At 36.2% G+C, this 16,424-nt stretch overlaps 1 protein-coding gene across 3 annotated transcripts in view; it reads left to right on the forward strand.

Moving 5' to 3' along the window:
- Window positions 1–16,424, forward strand: part of EXOC6 (exocyst complex component 6) — a 151,250-nt gene that overhangs the window by 55,987 nt on the left and 78,839 nt on the right. For all 3 annotated transcript variants that reach the window (XM_059662857.1, XM_059662858.1, XM_059662859.1), the window contains 7 exons: window positions 1,968–2,036; window positions 2,115–2,198; window positions 3,942–3,988; window positions 4,108–4,228; window positions 5,730–5,801; window positions 11,921–12,018; window positions 13,669–13,774. In XM_059662857.1, coding sequence (XP_059518840.1) covers window positions 1,968–2,036; window positions 2,115–2,198; window positions 3,942–3,988; window positions 4,108–4,228; window positions 5,730–5,801; window positions 11,921–12,018; window positions 13,669–13,774 — 597 coding nt within the window. The remainder of the gene's footprint in view (window positions 1–1,967; window positions 2,037–2,114; window positions 2,199–3,941; window positions 3,989–4,107; window positions 4,229–5,729; window positions 5,802–11,920; window positions 12,019–13,668; window positions 13,775–16,424) is intronic.

The raw sequence follows: 16,424 nt of genomic DNA on the forward strand, positions 1-16,424 counted from the left end.
CGAGGGACCTCACCAGTGCACAGTCAGGGCTGGGGAGGGACCGTGGGAGGGCTCCAGGGCATGTCCAGCCCATCTCGCCCAGTCCTGATCAGCTGGGCCCCAGCAACAAGCTAACCTATAGTTGGAGCGTCTGCCCCCTGGTGGTCAGTGCACGTCATAGCGACTGGTCGAATAGTCAGACACTTAGCATGTTAGGCTTTTATTATCTATCTATCTATCTATCTATCTATCTATCTATCTATCTATCAACACTAATAAAAGAGAAAAATGGTAATTGGCGTACGAGCTACCCTTTACATTGGCTAATCAGGGCTATATGCAAATTAACTGCCAACTAAGATTGGCAGTTAACTGCCAACTAAGATTGGCAGTTAACTGACAACTAAGATTGGGAGTTAACTGACAACTAAGATTGGCAGTTAACTGACAACTAAGATTGGCAGTTAACTGACAACTAAGATTGGCAGTTAACTGCCAACAAGATGGCGGTTAATTTGCATATGTAGGCCCAATGCAGGGAGGGAAAGGGAAAGCAGGAAGAAGCCCCCTGCCACTGACAGTGATTGGAAACCCAGGGGGGAGCTAAGAGCTGGGGGGCAGGGGAAAGGCGGCCCTGGGGCCGCCTTTTCCCTGCCCCCCAGCCATGATCGGAGAATCAGGTGCCTTTTCCGCCCTGGCCAGTGATAGCAGGAAGTAGGGGTGGAGCCAGCGATGGGAGCTGGGCACGGTCGAAGCTGGCAGTCCCGGGAGCTAGGGGTCCCTTGCCTGGGCCTAAAACGGAGCCCATGATCGCGGGGCCGCTGCAGCTGCGGGTCCCCGCTGCCCGAGCCGGACGCCTAGGCCAGAGGCGTCAGGCCTGGGCAAGGGGCCGATCCTGCGATTGGAGGGTGATGGGGGTCAATGCCTGAGGGCTCCCAGTATGTGAGAGGGGGCAGGCTGGGCTGAGGGACACTCCCCCCCCCCACACACCCAGTGCACGAATTTCGTGCACCAGGCCCCTAGTCTACCTATAAAAGCCTAAGTGGCCGTTATGACCAAACAACCGGAACGACTAAAATGACTGGTCGCTATGATGTGCACTGATGACCAGGGGGCAGACGCTCAACACAGGAGCTGCCCCCTGGTGGTCAGTGTGCTCCCACAGCCAACCTCCCATGGCTGGTGGCTGGCCAACCTCCCGCAGTCCCTCCCCTGGCCGGTCCCTGCCCTGGCTAAGGCTCTGGGCAGTGGGCACCATACAGTCTGGGTCCGGGAAGCCTGTAGAAGGAAAGCAACCCCAACGCTGATCGAGACAGAGTAGCAGCTCGGAGGGGCCAGAAGGGGCAAGACAGCAGCCTAACTGGAAAGACGTAAAGTAAGCACCACCGCCATCTTACCTCTGCCACCGCACCACGCCACTCGCCCTTCTGCCCCCATTAGCCACTTCTAGCTTGGCCCCATGCCTTTCCAGGCTCCCAACCGCTGATTGGCTAGCGCTCCTGTGGCTGAGGTAGGAGAGACTTCCTGTCTGTCTGTCAGCAACTCCGCCCAAGGGAGTGAGGTGGCCGGAGCTCAGGCAGCGAAGTAGAGCTGTATTTACACCTCAGAGCGTAGCTGGTGTTCAGGCGTTTTGGGGCACTCTGTGGGCTTTGCTTGCCGCTACCTCAGCACATCTACACAACTAGATCAGGGCCTGCCGGCCAACCTCCCGCAGTCCCCTCTTGCCCCCCATGCACGAATTCATGCATTGGGTCTCTAGTATAAGATAATCTAAAATAGCCAGTGATGATAAATATACACAGAATGAACTACTGAACAAATGCCACAAGAATGTAAAAAGGGCATTACATTGATAGTCTGTTTTTTATAGGTGATAAATTGTATAACATGAAGTTAATGAATCTCCTTGCCTATCTTTAACTTTACATTATCCAAGAATGGACTAGTAGTTCGACCTCTAATTTTTTAAAAATGGTATTTTTTTTCAGGTCTTAACTGTTCAAGAACTCGTTGATTTTTCTCCAGTTTACAGATGTTTGCACATTTATTCTGCTTTGGTAAGTATCTTTGTGTGTGTGTGTGTGTGTGTGTGTGTGTGTACACGTGTTTTCATTACTCTGTTGATTTGATTTTAGGGTGATGAGGAAACATTTGAAAATTATTATCGAAAACAAAGAAAGAAACAAGCAAGACTGGTTTTGCAGCCCCAGTCAAATATGGTAAGTATATAAAATTTTTGAATCGGTCATGTTGTCACTTTTTATCTCCTTACCTGCTTTAATTTCTTCAGAGCTTGCATCGCTATTCATTTAACTATAAATATTTATTGAACACCTACTATTTCCAGTAATTGATTTGGGTGCTGATGGTACAACAGTGAGCAAAACAGATAAGTCCCTTCTCTCATGAACTTACATTCTATTGGCAAAGGTAGACAGTAAACAAATAAAATAGACAGTGAGTAAATAAAAGGATAAACAAGTAAACATATAAGCTGTTGGGAGTAATCATTAGTTTCTTACAACATGGTGGACTCTGTACCTTGATTAATTTTTTTTTAAAGTATTTTTTTAAATTGATTTTTTTGTTTGTTTTTTAGAGAGAGTATAGTCAGGACAAAAGTATAGTCAGGACAAAAATGTAGTGAATATGGAACTGTTCCATATATTGGTTTTGGTGATAGTTACATGACCAGATATATTTTTGAAAACTTGTAGTGCATGAAAAAGAGTGAGTTTTATTGTATATAACGTATACCTCATTAGATCTGACTATAAAACAAAGAAAACAGGAATACCTAAATGAAGGCAGAAATTGAGATTAGTGTGAGCATTTATATAAGCTTGCTGATATAATTAGGGAATAAGAAACTATAGAGAATGTCCAAAAAATGTGAAGGAAAATCAGGTAGAATACCTAGATATTAAAGATATATTAACCAAAATTTAAAATTTTATGATAGGTTTGACAGTTGATGAATTCTCTTCAGTTGATCTGAAGAAATTATCTAGAAAGAATCACAGAGACAAAATGATAAAAATAGATAAGAGCAAGGGTATACAGGGAGAAGGTCTAACATATTTCTAGTTGGAGTTTCAGAAAGAGAAGATAAAACAAATGGGACAGAGGAGTATTTGAGGATATAATGGCTGAGAATTTGCCAGGACAGATGAAAAATAGAAACCTATAGGTCAAGCCTAAGGAATACCAAGTAGGTTAAATAAAAAGGATTTACTCTTAAAGACCTTACAGTGAAACTTCAGAATACCAAAGATAGAGAAAATAGAAAACCTGAAAAACATTATCAGCTGACTTGATTAATTGATGTTGACTGAATACTTTACCCAAAACAGCAGACTACGCATGGTTTTCAATTAGACTTGGAATGTTCACCAAGATAGATCATATTCTGAGCCATTAAATACATCTCAACAAAGAGTATGTCTTCTGACCACAAGATCATTATCTATATGCAAAACTATAAATAATTATAAACAATATGCAATTGTAGACCATTTGTAAAGAGTTTGACATTTATTGTGAATCAGATGAAAAGTCATTGGAAGGTTTTTAGCAGAAGATATGTGATCTCATTACTATTCGGAAGTATAATTTTTGCAGGTATCTGGAGAATAGTCTAAGGATCAAGCCTGAAAACTAGGGAGACTAGTAGGAGAATGATGTAATATCCCAAGTGAGAGATGATGGTGGCTTGAATTAAATGCTGAGAGGGTGGGCAGTTCTGAAGTCATATTTACTTTTTAACTTGTTTATTGTCTGTCTTATTTTTAATGCAAGTTTCATGAGGATAAGGACTTTTTGTTATTTATCAGTGTGTCCCCTGGTGCTTTAAAATGTATGCAGCATATAGTAGGCTCTCAATAAATATTTGTTAATAAATGTAGTGACTTTTTTGTTCTGGTATGTATTGGTTTAAATTGATTTTTATTTTTCATTTAAAGCATGAAACAGTTGATGGCTATAGAAGATATTTCACTCAAATTGTAGGGTATGTATCTAATATGGAAATAAATATTATTTTTATATTATGTTAAATGTCAGAACTAATAATTTTGTATTTGGGTTTGAATTTTTTTAACACGTTATATCGGTAATTACTGTTTTTAGGTTCTTTGTGGTTGAAGATCATATTTTGCATGTGACCCAAGGATTAGTAACCAGGGCATACACTGATGAACTTTGGAACATGGCCCTCTCAAAGATAATTGCTGTCCTTAGAGCTCATTCAGTAAGTCAGACAATTTATGTTACTAAATTTTTAATTTACTTTGAGAACTTCTGAGACAGATATTGTCAGAAGAAAACTGTACTTCCATCATTCTGTATATATTTAGTTATTGCTCAGATTTGGAAATAGTACTGTCAGTCTTTCATTTGGTAATATTGGGCTGTGATTTTGCAACTGACTGGGGCTTCCCAAGACATTTTTAGTCCAATATTATAGAAAACGAAGAATTAAGCTGGTCTCATTAATTTCAACTGACCTCTTCATTAGATCACTGAAAAACACCATGAATAAAGGGTTTTTAATTATCATTCCAAATTCTTTGCTTCCAAAATAAATTCCACCATTAAAACTAAAACAACAACAACCCAAAACACAATAGAACTTGTTCTTCAATGTTCATGATTTGTTTGCAGTAATGCAATTATACATTTCTTTAAAATATGCAATGTCAAATTTTGAACTCATTTGAATAAAGAAACTTTATGTAATGAGATATTTTTAATGAATAAAAGTAAAATGATTAAGAATTTATATAATATGCTTCTTGTGGAAATAATAAATATGTTAGTATTATAAAGACTACTAAAATTAATGATTGTTCAGTGTAGTCTTTTTCTTAAGACAATTTCTGTAGTTTACCTTCAGTAAAATCTCTTCATACTTAAAATTTTATAACCTTATTTATAATTTTATTGAGAATATTGAAAACATTTTAAAAGAGGATTATTAGCTTATGTGATATTTATATTATAAATACACTGCATTTTATTTATCTGTAATACAGATTCTTAATACACTATTTGTCCAGTGAACTAATTTTCCTAACATATTAATAAAAAACAATATGTTTTATGGTTTATATTCAGACCAGCTCTGAATATGTAAAATTATAGTATACTTCCTATTAATTCCATGACATCAATTCAAGGTCATAATATGTTGAATGCAATATAATATATCACACTCAAATTTTTATTAAATACTCTTAAGAGGACAGTGAATTTCACTATTCCTTTGAAATTAATTATTTTCTTTTGGTACATTATTAATAAAATACTTAAGTTATAATTCTTATGTTGGAAAAAAGTAATGTATTTGTGTCTCTTATAAGGTAAATATTTGAGAACTAAAAATATGAGTTATATATTTATATACATATATAAATATATATATATTTAAAACCCATTTTTTCATTTGAAAATAACTAATAGAAATATGAATGTCATTGCTTTAACCAAAGTTTACTATGTGCACATTTTAGGAAAATCTTTTAATACAGATATGTAGATACATTATTTTAATGATCTTTCCCTAAGAAATTTTACTAATTAGAGAAAGCCAGCTGTGGATCTAACTAATAACCAAGATTCAAAATTATTGTAAGTCTGGCAGATTAAGGGAAAAAATTCAGGTTTTAATTCTTAGTTTTTAACCTAATGACGCTGGGTTTTTCTATTTGTTTGTTTCCACTCCTATATCAACCCCCCCCCCCCCCCCCCAGTCTTATTGCGCTGATCCTGATCTTGTTCTGGAGCTGAAGAATCTCATTGTAATATTTGCAGATACTTTGCAGGTGGGTAATACTCTAACATTCAATTAATGACTATTTTAAGCAATTAAAGATTTACAAAATAATAGGCTATGCTCATTTAATTTATTGTGGATTAATGGTAGTAAAATAGTAGTAACCAAATGTTTAACTTATATATTAGCATTTACTCAGGATTTTTCATACAGCTTCCTGCCTTATTATGAACTTTGGACAGAGCTCATGGAATATTACCATCTTTTTAAATATTGGTCATTCAGTTAGAATAGAAAAAGTATTTTTGTAGTTGTTTGGGCGCCATCCCATGCACCTAAAAGTTGCCTGTTCGATTCCTGGTCAGGACAAATGCCTGGTTTGCAGGCTTGATCCCCAGTAGGGAGCATACTGGAGGCAGCCCATCAATGTTTTGCTCTCACAGCGATGTTTCTCTCTCTCTCTCAAAATCACTTTTAAAAATCTTTAAAAAATAAAACAACCTAGCAACTTTATTTCTAAACAAACAAACAAAAAACATGGTGCAATAAAAAGAACTCTGTACTAGAAATTAGGAGATACATGTTCTGCCTTAGGACAGTGATCATGGGCCCTGGAAGTCACACAGACACTGAGTTAATTTTCCGTCTCTGATATTGAATAATTGTATATTTACTAGTACAAGTTTTCTAAACTTTATATCATTTGTGAAAATAGATTTATTACTACTTTTCAGAATTGTTTTGAGTTTTAAATGTGATAATTATGAAAACGCATAGTTTGACAGTTGTATTCACTCATTTCCTTCCTAATTTCAGATGTGCTATGACTGTGAGCAAATCACTTTACTTCTTTGAGTCTTTTTTTTAAAACTAAGATTAAAACTGAATTATCTGAAAAATCAGTGTCTTTGTGATTTTTCAGTATCAAGGTTTTAAGCTCATCCCTCCTCCTTTGTCACTGACCATAAAAAATCGATTGCATATTGTTTTCAGGCTTAAACTTATGGGATTTTTTTGTGGTTGAAATAATGTTTTATGAAATATAGACTAGCATTTTCCAAAGTGTGATAATAGATGTTACCTACATAAAATTTCTTTGATCAAAAATGTTTTGGAAATTCTAAGTAAAATAAAACAGACTTTTACATGAAAGCTTTTCTCAGCAAATTTATACCACGCATTTCCAAAAGGAAAGTGATTATATAGCATTTTCCCAATATATTTGACCCTTGAATCTTTTTCCCCCTTATAACATCTATTAGGTTTAGAGCTTTATAAAATACTAGGGGCCCGGTGCACGAAATTCGTGCACTGGGTGTGTGTGTGGGGGGAGTGTCCCTCAGCCCAGACTGCCCCCTCTCACATACTGGGAGCCCTCAGGCGTTGACCCCCATCACCTTCCAATCGCAGGATCAGCCCCTTGCCCAGCCTGACGCCTGGGCCAGAGGCGTCAGGCCTGGGCAGGGGGCCCTCATTTCCCCCCATCACTGGTTCTGCCCCCAGCCCAGGCCTGATGCCTCTGGCCCAGGCGTCAGGCCTGGGCAGGGGACCCCCAGACCCCTCCGATTGCTGGCTCTGCCCCTTGCCCAGGCCTGATGCCTCCGCCAGAGGTGTCAGGCTTGGACAGGGGACCCCCATCTCCCCCTGATCACTGGCTCTGGCCACCGCCCAGGCCTGATGCCTTGGCCAGAGGAGTTGACCCTCATCACCCTCCAATCACCAATCACCGGATCGGCCCCTTGACCAGGCCTGACGCCTCTGGCCTAGGCGTCCGGCCCGGGCAGTGGGGACCCGCAGCTGCAGCGGCCCCGTGATCATGGGCTTCGCTTTAGGCCCAGGCAAGGGACCCCTAGCTCCCGGGACTGCCAGCTTCGACCGTGCCCAGCTCCCATCGCTGGCTCCACCCCTACTTCCTGCTATCACTGGCCAGGGCGGCAAAGGCACCTGATTCTCCGATCATGGCTGGGGGGCAGGGCAAAGGCGGCCCCAGGGCCGCCTTTCCCCTGCCCCCCAGCTCTTAGCTCCCCCCTGGGTTTCCAATCACTGTCAGTGGCAGGGGGCTTCTTCCTGCTTTCCCTTTTGCCTCCCTGCATTGGGCCTACATATGCAAATTAGCCGCCATCTTGTTGGCAGTTAACTGCCAATCTTAGTTGACAGTTAATTTGCATATAGCCCTGATTAGCCAATGAAAAGGGTATCATCGTACGCCAATTACCATTTTTCTCTTTTATTAGTGTAGATGGCTATAAACTATAAGGCCAAAATAATGTGGGGGTTTTTGTTTTCATAAATTTTGTGACAAATGTGTATGTAATACTGATCTCTCTAGGAGGAAAAACACAAAAAACTTTTGTGTAGTTTTATTGGAGACTGCCTTAATTTTTTAGGCCTATCTCTAAGTAACTTCAGGGAGTTTTGCTATCCTAATGCTTAAAGCTCTGCAATTCGAAGTCTAGTCTGGGGATCACACCCTGCAAACCGTTACTAGACTGCAAACTGTTATGGATCCATAATAAAAAGGAACTTTTTGTCAGAATATAAATACAACCACATCACTAATTACAAAGTTTAGCTCAATTGGCATTTTTTTTGTAGCAGGACTTTCTTGATGTAGGTAGTAGCAGCATTGATTTATATTTTTTCCAGTTTTATTGAGAAATTATTGACACACATCACTACATACTTTTAAGGAATATAGCCACGATGATAGTATTTACATGTCTATTGTGAAATGATTACAACAGTTGGTCCAGCTAACATCATCTTCTCATGTAGAAACAATAAAAAGGAAATAAAAAGAAAAAAGGAAAAATATTTCTTTTTGCGATGAGAACTCCTAGGATTTACTCTCTTAACTTTTCTGTATATCATACAGCAGTGTTAGCTATAGTCATCATGTTGTACTTATAACTGGAAGTTTGTACCTTTTGACTACCTTCCTCTAGTTTCTCCTCATCCTACCCTCTATTTCTGGTAACCACAAGTCTGATCTCTTTCTCTATGAGTTTTATTTTTGTGGTGTGTGTTTTTTTTAGATTCCACATATAAGTTAGATCATACAGTATTTGTCTTTGTCTGTCTGTCTTATTTCACTTAGCATAATACTTTCAGGTCTATCCATCTTGTTGCGAATGGTAGGATTTCCACATTATTTTATGGATGAATAATATTCCATTGTATATATGTACACCGAAACTTCATAATCCATTCATTCATCAATGGAAATTTAGGTTGTTTCCATTTTTTTGGCTATTGTAAATGCTGCTGCTATGAACATAGGGGTGCAGGTATCTTTTCAAATGAGTGTTTTCATTTCCTGGCAGCGGAATTGCTGGATCATATGGTAGTTCTATTTTTAGTGGGTTTTTTTAGGAACCTTCATACTGTTTTCCATAGTGGCTGTACCAAATTACAATTCCTTCAACTGTGTACAAGGTTCCCTTTTCTTCACATCCACTCCAGCATTTTTTATATCTTATGGTTTTTAGAATGGCTATTCTAACAGACATGAGGTGATAGCTCATTGGATTCCCCAATTGATTTATGTGCTGGTGCAAGCTCCTTATCTCTTTGTAAACCATAACAAACTGATCTTAGACTGGCATTTTGAGTACAGTTGAATCTAGAGAGTATTTGATGTGGTTCCAAGGAACTCTTCAGATAATCAAAGAAGAGTAATAGAAAACATTCAGGTAATAGAGGCACTAAAAAGTCACAGTGATGGGTGTATAAACCCTCCTAAGTATACCTTTCTAATCTTACAGCTTTGAAATAAGATTGAGGAAGACATACTAGTCCTTACTTATTCAGAAATTCTGCAGTATTTTCATTTAATTGAAAATTGACAAGCTGAGCATTAGGTGGGTCTTTTACTGAATTAGTAAACACTGGCTTTTCAAGTTATACCCATTAGTTGAAGAATTGGGGAAGGTATTTTCATAAAAACTGATTAAAGGATATTGCATATTATTTGGTTTATTATGCAATTTTTAAATGTCATTATTCTTAATGTCATTATTTTATCACTTAAAACAAAGCTGACTAAACAATAAAGTAAAAATGTAATACCAGCATATTAATAGTTCTGCCTATTAAGCAGATCAAAAGTAAACATTTACTGATTTATTCACTAACATTTTGAGCACTCACTAAATGCTGGCAGCTAGATGGTGCATATAATGATAGAGACATAAAAATTAGTAATATGGTATGGATATAAAAATCCCTGGATTCAAAAAATTTAGTTGTAAAAAAAGAAGTATAATATATTATTATAGCAATAATTACAGAGCTTTGGGCTCACAGAAGATGGAATAACTAACTAATTTCATGAATTGGGAAAGGCTATATACAGATTGTTGATATGTGGGCTGGATTTTGAAGGATGAGTTCAAGTAGATTTGAAGGAAGGAGCATTAGTGGCAGAGAAAATAGCACATGTAAGCTATAGATAGAGGTATGATGTGGTAAGCATGAGGTGGGTTGAACAGCTTGATGGTGTCAGAAACTATATATAGCATATGGGTATGAGCAAAGAAGGGCAAAATAGTGGTCCTGAAACTGATAATGTAGTTTGACCCAGACTGTGGCACATCTTGTGGGACTTTAGTAAGCCTTCTATAGTTTTTAACCAGGGGAATGGCATGATCAGATTTATACTTTTAAATGATAACTTTGAGAGTTTGGGCAATAGATTGAGTTGAGACACATGGTTGGAATTTCAGTTTAGGAAGCTCTTACAATGGTCTAGGCAAGAGGTGTTAAAAAAATGAAATAAAGCAGTGGCACTGGGAATATTTCTGGAAGAAAGATAGTAAATGATGGAGAAGAATGGTAGATTTGAAAGAGATTTGTAAAGGAGGTGAAATCAAAAGAATTTGGTAACTGATTAGATGTTTCTTTTCAAGTTTTTTTTTTTCCTGATAAACTGGACTGATGATAGAATTATTAATAGAGATAGGAAATAAGAAAAACACTTGGTTTAGTTGGAATGAGAGGAGATACATTAACTTGAGTGTACTTTCTGGCAGACTGACTGGAGATGTCTAATAGGTGTTAGAATTAAATAATTAGAATTTACAAAGGTATAGCCAGAGATACAGATTTAGAATAATAAACTAGTGTTTGAAGTCAGTAGACTTGAGATGCCCTAGAAAGTTAGAAGAAAAGATTGAGGGATGGAGATAGGAGAAAAAGGAAACTGGTTACATTATTTATAGCTAAGAAAACAAAGAGAGAGAGATTATTGTAGAATTCAAAGCAGCGTTTCAAGAAAAAGGGGTAAGGTAGAGTGATATCATTTAATTTCATATTTGGGAGGTAATCTGTGTCATTGTTGAGAGCAGTTTTAATACAGAAATGAGAATGGGAATTAGATTATTGTAGGGTTTGGCTATGAAAGGAGTAACGGAGGCAGCTGGCTGGGCACAGAAAATTGATGGAGGGCTTTTTTCTTTTGTTCTTGACTTAAAGATGAGAGGTGATTTAGCATATTTATTTAGCCAAAGAAAGGAGCACAGTAGAGTGAATAGATAATCCGTGGAGTGGTTCTAACAGGATGAGATAGGATCAAGAACTAAGATGAAGAGGTAAACCTTGACAGACCTGTGAGATGAGTGAAAATGTTTGGTCCTGATATGGGTAAGATTTCAGTGAATTTGGAGTTGGAAAGAAATAAAGTTTTGGAAAGAAAGTATGTTTGAGGAAAAGATGTAAAATTTCCCTGTACAACAAAGTCACTCTAACATTGAAGGTGCAAAAGGAAGCTAGCGTGTTTTAGACAGCATATTCCCTTTTCTTGTATCCTATTTAGGGACCCCTTCTCAAGACAGTTATTTAGATAATCAATCTTGAACTTTTTCACCAGTCTGACTTCTGATACTTTTTAAGGCTAACCAAGAAATCCAGAGTAAAGAGAGAGGGAAGAAATGGCAAGATTATTCCAGCTTCATAAAACTCTTTCTAGACTCTTACTTAATGCAACATAATAGAAAGTCAAAAGAATATCTTTTTTTTTCATACTGTTGGAATGGCATATAATGTGATATAGTAAATGGTTACTTTCAAACAATTCTCCAGCATTTCCAACATTTTAAAAATGAATAGTTTCATTGAAAAATGAACATTTAAAAAATGAATGTTTATCTGTTTTTTATGTGTGTGTTTTAGGGCTATGGTTTTCCAGTGAACCGACTTTTTGACCTTTTATTTGAAATAAGAGATCAATACAATGAAACACTGCTTAAGAAATGGGCTACAGTTTTCAGGTTAGTCTGAGCCACGGTGCCTTAATGTGGTGAAAAAGTTTGTCAAATGCTAAAGTAACTGATTTTGTATTTAGCAATAAAAATGCTTATAATAATTTTTCATTGTAGTAAAATATATATAACAAAAAATTTACCATTTTAACCTTTTAGAAATGTACAGTTTAGTGGCATAAAGTACATTTACATTGTAACCATCACCACTATCTTTCTCCAGAAGTTTTTTATCTTCCCAAACTTAAACTCTATACCAATTAAACAAGAACTCCCATACCCTTCTTCTAGCCCCTGGTGATCACCATTTTACTTTGTCTCTATGCTCTCAGTACTTCATAAATGTGGGATACATATTTAAATACATATTTGTACTTTTTTGTGTCTGGATTATTTAACTTGGAATAATGTCTTTAAGCTTCATCCATGTTGCAGTGACTTTCAAAATTTCATTTTTTAAAAGGTTGAATAATATTCTATTGTATGTATATACCACATTTTATTTATAATTGATCCATCTATGGATATTTCAATTGTTTCCACCTTTTGGTATTGTGGATAATGATGCTGTGAACATTGGTGTACAAATATCTCTTTGAATCCCGGTTTTCACTTCTTTTGGGTATATACCCAGAAGTGGAATTGCTGAATTATATATAAATATATGTTTAATATTTTGAGGAATTGCCACATTATTTTTCACAGTAGCTGCACCACTTGTAATTAATTTTTAAATGTACTACTTTTAGTTTTAATCTCTGTAGTTTGTTTTCCCAGTAAATGATTGGGTCAAAGGCTGTAGGTATTCAAAAGTATTTATTTAGTGTTAGAAATTTATGCTTTTAAATTTTGTTTGGGGGGGAGAAGTGCCGTTTTTATAAACAACATAATTAGATTAAAATCTTAAAAGCATCTAATAAGGAAAATTATTTTTGCTTTAACCACTTGCCTATAGGGCATAGACAAATTATTTTAATTTCTATATAATTTTCTATTGCCATGAAAAAAAGAAATGTCCCTTCTTTTTAAATTCTAAAAACTTTCCTTCCGCCCTTTCTCCCTCCCTCTCTCCTTCCCTCCTTTTCTTCCTTCATTTGGAAAAAAAAGTCAATCATGAAATCTTAGATCTATGTCATCTGTAATATGATAGAAGTTACGTGGCAATAATATTTGATGAAATTAAATTAGAAAATATGTTAAGCGATTTACCCCAGCTTGGCATTTACCCCATCAATTTTTAAAACTAGAGGGCAGACCTTATGAATACTATCATAGAAGTCTTTCTTTCTATAATATCTAAGTGAACAAGGTGATGCACTTCTATTAACACTCACTAAAATATCCTCATTTAAGCTTTTTGTAATAACATTTCTTAGGAGTGATGTTGGAACAGTGTTGTCCCAAGGATATGACAGTCTTGATGAATCATGTATAAGTATCAACAATTTTTTATATTTAGTATTTTAGAAATAGAGGTAGTGCAGGAGGCAGCCTATTGATTATTCTCTCTCATCATTGATGTTTTTCTCTCTCTCTCTCCTCCTTTCCTCTCTCTGAAATAAATTTTAAAAATGCTTTGGTAATAGTTGTAAATTTAAAAAATATATATTGTCCTTCAGGACTCTAATGATAGTTCAATTCCCTCTTCTTTCTTAACAGGGACATTTTTGAAGAAGATAATTATAGCCCCATCCCTATTACTAATGAAGAAGAATATAAAATAGTCATCAGTAAATTTCCCTTTCAAGATCCAGACCTTGAAAAGGTACAAGCTAGTTTTTAAATCAAGAATTTTCTTGAAAATAAACAGGGTATTTATTGCTACATAATATTAATCTGACACTGTAAGTGAGAATGTCTTTTTTTTGAGGCAATTTTTTGTTGTGTTATTTAAGAAAATTAATTATGTTTTGTTAAAGATTATGTTACCACTATGACTGTTACTGTTTTGGTGAAGTTAAGGGACTTTCCTGGGGATACCAGCAACAGTTGTCCCAAATGTTAGGTGGTTTCTTTGGGCAGGTGTTGTTAATGTTGGGTGGATTCCAAATTAGATATACTAAATGTTGAGTAAATTATAGGAATAAGTATAGCCTAGATAAAAAGAGGAGTATTTATTTGAAATGTCTGTCACTGTTGAAGATCTTTTGTGGCTTTTTTTCTAGAAATGTACTTCTACAAAAAAATTTATCTTGGTTAAGTAAGAGTGAAGGCAGTAGCCACCTGTTGATTTCTTTCCTGAAGTAGTAATATGTACTTTTGAAATCAAATGTGTGAATAAAAGACAGGATACAGAAAGGAAATACACCACCATATAGAGTATTCTGGGACTACCTATGATTGCACGTGTGTGTGTATACACACGAACACACGTACTTGTACCTATCTAGTATTTCTAGGTAGAATCAGAACCCATGGGAAAAGGGTATCATATTTTCTATAATTGTCACCTTTTTATTTCCTTTATTCTTGTTTTTTTCTCCTTACCATTCTTTATTATTTTTTCAGCTCTTTATAATTTAGTCATTTTCTATGTTCTTATCCCTTTGCAATGAACAGAAGTGAATTCTGAGTAAAATGTGTGAATGGTGATTATAAATTTTATGTCATATATATATAAATTAAGCATATTATGTGTAATAGTCACTAAATATAGGACCAAATAATTAAATGCATAGCTTTAGATTACAGCTAACACTGCCATTGCATAAGCCTAATAGCTAGATTCTAATGCACACACAAGACCAGAATAATTATTCTCAGTCAATACATTTTTTTAGATTGTATTTTTATTTTATTATTATTTTTTAACATTTTTATTGATTTCAGAGAGGAAAGGAGAGGGAGAGAGAGAGAGAGAGAAACATCAATGATGAGAGAGAATCATTGGTCGGCTGCTTCCTGCACCCCCACACTGGGGACTGAGCTCACAACCTGGGAATGTGCCCTGACCAAAATCGAACCGTGACCTCTTGGTTCATAGCTCAACGTTCAACCACTGAGCCATGCCAGCCAGGCTCAATCAATATTTTTAAAGTCCCAATCAAAGTTGTTCCTTTACAATGTTATCCCTTTACAATGAACAACATATTCTCCATCTCATGGCTTGGTTTTGTTTAGTTTTGGTTATTGGTAATAAAGTTTATTCAGGCTGTAGTATCTCAATGGTCTGGGTTCATATACCAGCTCTGCCTGTGGCTTATTATGGGCAAGTGACTTACCCTATTGGGGCATTTGTGGCTCATCTGTGAAGTGAGGAGGTTAAACTAAATAATCTCTAATGTTCCTTCTAATTACACTAAAGTATTCTAAATAGGTTTATAGTTAAAAGGATGTTTGACTTAGCTTGTAGGGTGCTTCCAAAATATATAGTAGGATTAAATTTGTTAGGAGTTGTATTTATTGGTCCATATATTATCATTAAAAAGAAGTTGTACTGTTAAGATAAAGGCAATGTGGAAAATTTAAACTTGACAGCTTATAAAGAAATCCCATAAATTATTTAGTAATAATTTCTTGGTTGTGTGTGTGTGTATATGTGTGTGTGTGTATATATATATATATATATATTTTTTTTTTTAAAATTATTTTCCTAATTTAAGTATTTTTTAATTAAAATTATTAGGAAAGATGTGAAACTCTCAAATGACAAGTTATTTACAGTGTAAATTATGAATGAGAAAAGAGTAAGACTGAACATATGTGCAAAAGTCAGTCTTTTGATAATTTGATTAGAACCCTTTGGCTAAAATAAGGACACATTTATATTCTATCTTTAATGTCATTAAAATAAATTCTTAAAGCTGAAATATCTTCCAAATAGATCTCTCTGGCTAATGTGTGGAGAATGGATTGGAAAAAGCCTTACACCGGTGGCAGGGAGGTCAGCTAAGGGGTTATTGCAGGGGATCTTGATAAGAAATCGGTGACTTGAGTGAGAGTTATGGCCATGGAATTTAAGAGATGTTTAGGGGGTAGAAACAATAGCAGTTGGTGATTGTTTGCATATGAGAGATGATGAAGATAGAGGGGTCAAGTATGATAACCAAGTTTCTGCCTTGGATGGTGGTTACATTGACCAAGATCGGAAACACAAGAGGAGCAGATTTAGGAGGAGTGGACGATAATTACATTTTTGGATCTATGAGTATGTCTCAAATAACATCAAACACGGGTGTTATATTTTAAGTGTTGCAGCCAAATGGAAGTGTCCAAGTGGTGGTTCGATATATGGATTAGGACTTCAGGAAAAAGATTTGGCCTGAATTTATAGATTTGGGAGATATTGGCACTTGCATGGTGATTGAAGTCATGAGAGTAGACAAGATCATCTAAGGACGGTATGTATGGAAAAAGTTGAAGATGTAGGATAGTCCCTAAGACATAGCAATAATTAAGGATGGCTAGAGGAAGAG

This window comes from Myotis daubentonii, chromosome 13, assembly GCF_963259705.1.
Source record: "Myotis daubentonii chromosome 13, mMyoDau2.1, whole genome shotgun sequence".
NCBI classification, from domain to species: domain Eukaryota; kingdom Metazoa; phylum Chordata; class Mammalia; order Chiroptera; family Vespertilionidae; genus Myotis; species Myotis daubentonii.